At 39.6% G+C, this 8,648-nt stretch overlaps 1 protein-coding gene across 2 annotated transcripts; it reads right to left on the reverse strand.

Moving 5' to 3' along the window:
• Positions 1 to 2,705: 2,705 nt before the first annotated feature.
• On the reverse strand, positions 2,706 to 6,310 carry LOC103964288 (shikimate O-hydroxycinnamoyltransferase-like). Of its 2 annotated transcripts, none has more exons than XM_009377206.3 (3): positions 5,853 to 6,310; positions 5,188 to 5,639; positions 2,706 to 3,880 (listed from the first exon to the last, which is right to left on the reverse strand). In XM_009377206.3, exons 2-3 carry the CDS (start codon positions 5,605 to 5,607, stop codon positions 2,984 to 2,986), a joined length of 1,317 nt encoding a protein of 438 aa, XP_009375481.2. In that variant the 5' UTR covers positions 5,608 to 5,639; positions 5,853 to 6,310; the 3' UTR covers positions 2,706 to 2,983. The 2 variants fall into 2 exon arrangements, with proteins under 2 accessions (XP_009375481.2, XP_009375480.2); XM_009377205.3 differs by having other exon boundaries at positions 5,188 to 5,644.
• Positions 6,311 to 8,648: the final 2,338 nt, after the last annotated feature.

An 8,648-nucleotide genomic window follows, 5' to 3' on the forward strand; every position in this document is an offset into this window, starting at 1 on the left:
GCGGACATAACCGAAACATGCCAGCATGCTTGCAAATATGCGATTAGAGAGAACATTGGCAAAGATATTGAGCGGGAGAGTAGGAGAAATGAGAACCCTGAGGCAATGGAGGAGGACGTTGTTGATATGTACTTTACAATTAGGAAATTTTCATGAATTTGTCTTTTTTTTGTTTAAATTCCACTTTGCAGTTTGTATTACAACGATGTCACTTAGAACTGCAGAACTGTCAATTTAAGCATTGTTGTACCCAAAATTATGATCATATTACTCGGAGCTAATTTTGTACTGGTTGAAAGCATAATGTTTGATTTTCTTTGGTCAGTCTTTAATCCGTTTTCCTTGTTTCTGTTCTTTGTGCCTCCTCATGTTTCTCTGCAAAACAAAAGCAAAGGGCGATTTAACGTGCATGGTCAGTGAACCAAATGAGGTAATAGAATAACCAATGAGGCAGAGGGAGGCTGCAAGAAACTGCAAGGCAACAGACCATCAACGTAAAAATATTGTACGTGTTCACATCCAACAAAAATTGTAAAAGTCCAGGCGGTATACCAAAACCAGTGCATTAGGTACGTGTTCAGTTCCCTTCAGAATCTGATGATCAGACGATCATATTACTAGCAGTCACGTCAGTTAATAAATGAATATGTTATATACTTACCCATTAGCTATATTCTGAGTATTTTAATTTTTGTCGATCAAAGTAAATTTCATTGAAAAACAAAAGCTATTACAAGGTAAGGATACTTCCAAATAGAGTCCCAAAAAGGCCAAGCAAAAGCTCAATTCCATAATAGAGAATTACAATGAAATAGGGCCAAAGTGAGCAGCCCATAGCAGCTAACAAACGGAAAAACCTAGATAAGAACATGTAAAGTAGCCACCTCCACCAAAACAGCCGCACCACCACCGCAAGTCTGTCGCCACCACGTGGAAGAAGGGCCAAAGAACTAAAAGGATGAATGGAAAATGGGGGTAGGGGCAACAATGAAGGAGCAACAACTTCTCCTTTTCTGAAATGGGGCTGCGGCAGTGGCTCATTTTCTTCACTGTGCTGCTCTCTGTTTTTCTGCTCAAACAATAGGCAGCTCCTGCTACCAAATAAAACCCTAAACACCACCCCGTGGCTTTCACATGGGCCAAATAAAGGGGCCCATTGAATTGGGTTGCTGGGAAACATAAAGGCCCATTGAAATTTGGCCACATATTCAATAAAGCATAGAAAACAGAGCTGAGATAAACTTAAGGAAGGGGCAACTTGAGACACAAAATGCTCAGAACGAAAACAACTGAAATCTAAGTGCATAAAAAGAAAAACCAAATCACCAACCATGGTGGTTTGGGGAAGGGAAAAACTGGGAAGAGTTGGAGAACTAACAAATAGGGAGGGGGGTGGGGGTAGGGACTGGGTGGGGAGGAAGAAAGAGGAGGGAAAAGGGTGAGGAGGGGTGAACATTGGGCTGCTGCCGACCCCAAGACAAAGCAAGGGGCCGACAGCAACATGGCTTTCAGAAATTACTTTTTTTTGAGAGAAAAGGGAAGGCTTCCTTTATCCATTGATCAAATTAGTATGTCGTTATCAAAAAAAAAAAAATATATATATATTAAGTATAGCTAAGCTTAACAATATTCCTCCAAAGAACAAATGGTAGGGTTTCGGAATGTGCCTGCTTATCCAACAGATGGATTGCTCCTCATTGACGCTACCATTTGCTGAGTTCCTTTTTAGATTCTCTAAATATGTGTAGCTACAAACTAGAGAATATATATAAGTATCCCTAAAGGCTGAGGCATAAACCTTTAGGTTTTGGCAGTCTCAAACAAAATGAAAGGAATGGGAATGAAATTACTTACATGCTTCTTATTCATCTTATGCACTCATGCCCTTTCAAGCTTGGCTCACACGAGCGTCTACGAGTTAGAACACGAACATGGTGTACAAGGAAGAGAAATTCATGGTAAGAAGTTACCTTTATTATTCAGTTGATTGATCTTTCAAACCACCGACTAATGTTGCACTGAATGTTCTGTGGTAGTGAGGCGTGCTGGTGTGGGTGGCTCAGTCAGTCTGTATGGAGAAAAATATGGAACGGATGATTCAAGGAAGAACCAAAGAGGGAAAGGGGCAAATGGTGGTGCAGATGTAGGTCATCGACGCCCAACTGAGAAAAGTAGTGCAACACCGGTGCTCGCAAGGTCCCAGCAGCCTTTTCTCATCACTAAAACCATGCTGCAAGTAACCTCTGCTTTGATTCTTGTTCTTCCCTTTCATTTACTATGACATATTCCGATTCGTCGGAGACATATACTGAATATGAGGGTTGGTTTGTTTTTGTTTGGTCGATAAGCTTTGCTTTGTTAATTGGGAATTCCTCACATTTTCTATGGTTATTATCTGTTAATCCTATTTGTTGGTAAGTTTACAGAAATTGTTTGTACGCTTGTACCAGGGTTGTTGTGTATAATTATAAACAGTACTTCAGCATTCTCTGACTGATTATCTGCATTTTCATCTTCCGCAAATTAGTAAAAGTATTGAGTTCCTTAATTCTAAACCAAAGAACCAAAAATATAGGCGACAATCAATAGCATGAAACATGGCAAATGTATATGAGTAAAGTAAGATCACACCAGTAAAAATAAAACGAAAATAGATCTTTACGTTCTGCATACATGATTCCGAAATTTTGGGAACTTATACCAGATTGTAACCAAAGTGACATAACAAAATTAAACATTATGTAAATTTAGTTCCAATGAGTAATAGAATTGTTGTCAAAGTCCTTAGATGTGTGCAACTTATGTTCTGTATCAGGTCGAGCAAATAGTCAACCGACATAAGTATTCCTACTGACATTAGCCATGAATGAGCAAAAAAGCACTAGGAAAGAAACACGACCACTTTCGAAAATTTAGGCAAACCTGAAGATGACCGGCTGGCCGTAACTCAAACCAGACTAAACTTCTCAGGCATATCGTTTCCTTATATGTCATACAACAACCTTGAAAAGGATTTCATATGTTCGGATTGCAGAGAAATGGCCAGCGATAAACTCCCATCATTGGTTGCACTTGGTAATACAAACGCCAACCCCTCGAATGCAATTCCACCAGGTCCCATGAAAATGGGCTGACCCCATCCAAAGTCGGCATCATGGATTGGCAGCCTAACCCAACTAGTGATCCCCAGGTTTGGACATCTAAATGTATGAGCTCCACGAACAAGGGCAGACAGATCAGGCTGAAGCTCAAGATAGTCGAGGGCTGATCTAAGATAATTATCATCCATACGGACCAAAGCATCATGGATACGGCTGGCAGCATACCAAGTTGGTTTTGATTGGAGATCCCCGGCAACAGCAATTGGTGTTGTTGTGAAAATCACATTGCCAAAGTAACCTGGTGGGAGTGGTGGTTGCAGTCTGGACCTTCCATCAGTGGCAATATATAGTTTGGTGTCTTGATCATCGGGAAGTTCACGTGCCTTGCATACACATCTCCAAACATGACCTGAGAACATCTCATATGAGCTATAGCTGACTGTATTCCCGGCTTCCTTAGACTTGGATTTCAAGATGTTGAGCTGATCCCGCGTTAATCTAAAAATGGAGACTGTGGTGGTATCTGCAGCACCAGGTTTTGCGCTTTGCAGAGGGGTTTTCATCGGTGGAGCAGGTTGGTATTCAATGTGGTGGAATGCAGGCTGAGGTGGGTCTCGGCTACGAAGCAATGTCCTGTCGATGAATGGAGGAATTGTAAGGTCAAGACCACGAGCCATATCAGACCATGTGTTAATAAAGTGCAGACCAGAAAATCCATCTGCTACATGGTGCTGCATTCCAACACCAAGTGACACTCCTCCGCATTTGAAGTACGTGACCTGCAAAGAGTAAAAACCGAACTATTCCTTGTAAGCTCAACTGTTGAATAATTACCATGGTCAAAAACAATAACATCCCCTTTTTTTCCTAATTAAGTATCTTCTTGAACTTTCATCAACATGGAGATTAGGACCTCTAAATAAATGTGGAGAAGTTCAAATCAAATTAATGATATAATTAAGAAATCTGATTTTTAGCCTTAAGAAATTATATGCAATACAAGTAGTACGTTTTTCAACACTATGTTATAATCTAAACGCAAAGTTTACTCCAAATTGTCAACACACATAAAAATTTCACCCGCAATATCACTAGTCCAAAATCGATTTTTACTCGAGCCAAAAGGTCACCTGCAATATCAGTAGTCCAAAATCCCATCATGGTGGTGCTACTTGGGCACCTATTTTTATATTTCACATTCTTTTTAATTAGCAATTGCCTAATTAAATGAATTGAAAAAAATCAAATGACGTAAATTAACAGAGATTTGTGAATAACACCATCCTGTTACCAAATGACCATCTCAATATTATTACTATATAACCCACATTTTTTAAACTATAGATCCATCAGCTGATCAGTTGACCGTGTTAAAGATACGAAATCTAATGAAGGGAAAACGAGACTCATTTGTATGACCAAACTTTTGCCACCCACTTGTTTAGTTAAATCTTTTTACACAAGTTTAAAACAATAAATGCCTGGTCATATATGTGATGCAAACAAGTATCGAGTAAAGCTAATGCCAATTGCCAAGGGCACGCAGTCGATTGTCAAAAGTCAATATGTTTTTCTTTTTTAGTTTAGTTTAAAACTGACAGTCATTCACTTACATATGTAATTTATCTATTCAAACTCACAAGTTTATTCTAAAAGAAGAATTAGGATTCTATTTGGATTCTTTTTGTGATGATTCGAAAAATTAATCAATCGTGTCCGTTCATCGTATATTGTGCAGTTATAAATTATTTTGAATTTTTTTATTTAAAATTGAATACAAACAATACCTAACGAAAACTAATCATACGATGAACGATGAACGAACATGATTGATTGATTCTTTAAATTTCCACCAATCCGGAGAGAATTAACTAATAAATTTACTAATCACAACATGACATAGGCTGAATTTAGGTGGACACCCCTACAAAGATGTAGCATTTGGAGCATTGTCCTATGCTTATATGCGGACAAGAAATATGATCATTAATTACTTGAACAATTCAAATAAAATGTGTTTGACCAAATAAAAAACTTACACGACAACACTTAAAACGACCATCCGAAAAACTAATAAATAAAATACCTGTAACACCAAGAGCGCATAAGTCGATATGCCAGCGGAGTAATCAACGGCCGGGATGAGCCTCCGGAGCTCCAGCGTGGGAGCGAAATCCCCGAAATCATCGAGGACGGAGCCCGTCTCCGCCTCAACAAACAGAACACCCTGGCCGCCGCAATCTATCTCGATACGGCCGTCGTCATCGCGCTTCAGCCGCCCCGCCATGGGGTAGAACGGCACAAGGGCCTTGGAGAGAGCGTGCTTGAGCACCGCCGGGTCGAAGAAGTTGGACCCACCGTTTTGATTCGGCCTGTAGAAATAGACGCTGGGCGTGTGAATGCTCGGAATCACCAGGTCCACGTTCGAATTCCACAGCGCCTTCTTCGGCGTCGCCTCCGCCGGCTTTACCATTGTTGACTCCCTCACGGTAACGTTGACCACCATGTTCGCTCTTCGTTGGGCCCCGCCTGGCACACCTGCGCTGCACCCAACAAAACACTATTAACGTGCGCCGTCCTTGGTGGTATTTAATTTGACTAAAAATCATTCTCATTCCTTTCTCGCGTTTTCTTGTAACGTCTGCCGTCGTTTGTCAAAACAAATGTCCGGCGCCGTTGCTAACATGCGGCGTCGGTGAACGTTAAAAGATGACAATTAAACCAGAAGAAAAGAAGGACCGATATGATTACCTGGAAATGTGGGTGTTGCCAGCTACCAGCGTACTTTAGCAGAGGGAGGGCGGAGAGAGAGAGAGAGTAGAGAGAGATGGAGGCAAGGGAAAGGGGAAGAATTCACAGAGATGGGTGGAAATTGGGAAATGGGAAGGAGAATGAAAGGAGAGAGGAAGAGTGCTTATTTAGGAGGGAGGGAGGGTGTTGTTGAGACCTTCCAACTAAGTGCATATATCTGGAGCGAGCGCGGAGGAGCAGAGCATCTGTCACTCACCTACCGTGCCCACTCACCACATACCACGTCAAACTGCAATGCAATCCTTGATCACCGCCAACAATTTTCCCATTTTTGTCTTTGTTACTTTTTCTGAAAAAATAAAAAATAAAAAAAGAAGAGAAGAAAAGTAATATGGGTTTAGTTCGCTTTAGATAGAATGGCAGTGATGGATAGGAGTTGGTGGAGACCTCCCTCTTGCGTTGGGTTTGTCTCCTCTGGTTTAAAATGATGCAAGAATCAGTAGAGTTGGTGGTACTAAGAAACCAACACTTTCCTTTTTATTTCTTTATTTTTGTTTTAAAATATATGTGAAGAGTGAAAAGAAAAACAAAACCAAAAACCTAACAAAGGTCTTTCTTCCTGCTTCGACTCCTATTCTCCACCAACTTTCTAATGCCTGGTAAACGGTGAAGGACTTTAGAGAATCTTCCATACTCTTACTTACAAGTTAAATTGTGGATAAAAAAAAACTGCTTAATATTCTCCTTATAAAAAGACATATCACTCAAGGTAATGTGTTTTATCTATACTGTATACCACTATATGAATGAAAATTGAATTTTCACTTTAAATTCATTGGCAATCGATAGTGATCCAACTTTTTATAAGCCCTTATAATGTTTTATAACATTTTGATACATGATACTGCGAAGTTCAAGACTTCCTACTCCAGGTTTGGCTTCCTTGACTATATTTGTGAAAATATAAGTGTGCCAAATCGGTATGAGGCTATAGCGGCACAGGTACTCAAAGGAGATGAGCATTTTTATGGTGAATGTGGTTTGGCTGTCTGAATGCCGAATTACGAAATGCACCTTAGAGTAACTAATCATAGAACACTTCACTTCCTTGGGAAGCTAATGAAGTGACCTCTTTAGATGAAAAAGTTGGAAACTATTCATTGGCCGAGACTTGGATAGACAACCAACCAACCAAAGGCAGTGTTATTCACTTGTTCGAACTGAAGACGCTCCTAAATCGCCTGGTTCTACGACTTCAGCGGTGCTCACTTATCCAAACTGAAGATGTTGTCCATTGCCAACACAGTGTTGTTTACTTATCCCAACTGAAAATGTGTTGGTGGGAGGGTTAGGATAATGTTTTTTTTCCAGGCGTGTGGGAAGGTTTCGCATATAGCAAGGGTTTTCGCATAGAGCATTTGGGTTGTGGAGCCTCTTTTAGAGTTCTATTTATAGGTGAGACTTACATGATACACAAGCCTGCCAAGGCATAGTCCTAATGAGACTGTGTTTGCTCATCTTTTGCTTCAATATTCCTTTTATTCATTCTTAGCTAAAACTTCATCTCCATCTAGTCTCATGGCCTCTTTTATTTTCACTAGGACTCTAAACCTAGTCCCATTATGAGATTTATTCATCTTTATTTGATCATGTATGCATTCTGATCTCTAGCATGATTCATATTTATCCAAAACTTATCCTTATCCTTGGCAATTTCAATTTGTGTAGGACTCCATCGAGCTACCCTCAATCTTTTCATAGTCCTACCTCTACGAGGACTCACTCGAACTAATCCTTTTTGTGGGCTAAAAACCCACTAGCCTAAACGATATTTACTGGGGCAAGAACTGTGGTCTCTGAGTCAACCCATTTCGGCCCATGCTATTATTTCAGGGCCAAACAAATGCACTTGCATATCCAAACTCCTTATAGATTATAGAGATATGTTGCATTCCATTTATCTTGCACAAATACATAATTTAATCTATCTTTAGAGATAATTATTATGACTAAAAATCACAAAATTATCCTTCAATAATTATCAAAAATTATCTTAACACCTTACTTATTCAACGGTCTAGAACTACGCACACTTAACTTGTCATGCCTCAATCTTGATTAGATAAGCTCGAATCGATACATAACGATAAACTGTAGTGGTACAATACAAAATACCTAGAGTCACTAAAACTCATGCATACAATATACATCAGAGCTTCAACAGAAATAACTTAGGGTAAATTGCATTTTACCTCCTTAGGTTTTGATGCTATTGCAACTTCATACAACATCTTTAAAACATTTCAATTTCATACATTATTTATCATTTTACTGCAATTTCATACATCCGTTAGTCAAACCGTTAATTTGACCATTAATTGATGACATGGTAAATATAAAATTAATATATTTTGGTGATGTGGAGAACCAAAATAATTAAATATTAAAAAAATAAAAATTTGAATAAAATATTAAAAACGTAACCTTCCCTTCTTCTTTCTCCAGCTACCGCTCTTTCTGCATCCCCATCTTTCCACTTTGCATCTCCACCTTCCATGGAAACACCTTCAAATCCCTCCCAGGTCCAAACCCCCGCAATCCCTCTAGCATTTGGCACCATGAAATTTCCATTTCTTAACAAATCCCACACACCCAATTTCTCACTCTCACCCCCCTTTGAAAACTTGTTAGCAGTACAGTTTGAAAGAACAGCGGTGGTGCGGTTTGAAGGATGTACGACTCAGTTGGTCACCATGGCGGAGATGCCGAGAGACGAAGGATTTTGGGTTTTGGATT

This window comes from the organism of the source record quoted next, unplaced genomic scaffold, assembly GCF_019419815.1.
Source record: "Pyrus x bretschneideri cultivar Hongxiangsu unplaced genomic scaffold, Pyrus_bretschneideri_v1 Contig90, whole genome shotgun sequence".
Classification (NCBI taxonomy): Eukaryota; Viridiplantae; Streptophyta; class Magnoliopsida; order Rosales; family Rosaceae; genus Pyrus; species Pyrus x bretschneideri.

Bases quoted from the DNA above. Each gene is read 5' to 3' on its own strand.
- LOC103964288 (XM_009377206.3), bottom strand. From the start codon at position 5,607: ATGGTGGTCAACGTTACCGTGAGGGAGTCAACAATGGTAAAGCCGGCG. The intron at 3,881-5,187 runs GTATTTTATTTA...TACTCTTTGCAG, and splicing joins ATGCGCTCTTGGTGTTACAG to GTCACGTACTTCAAATGCGG.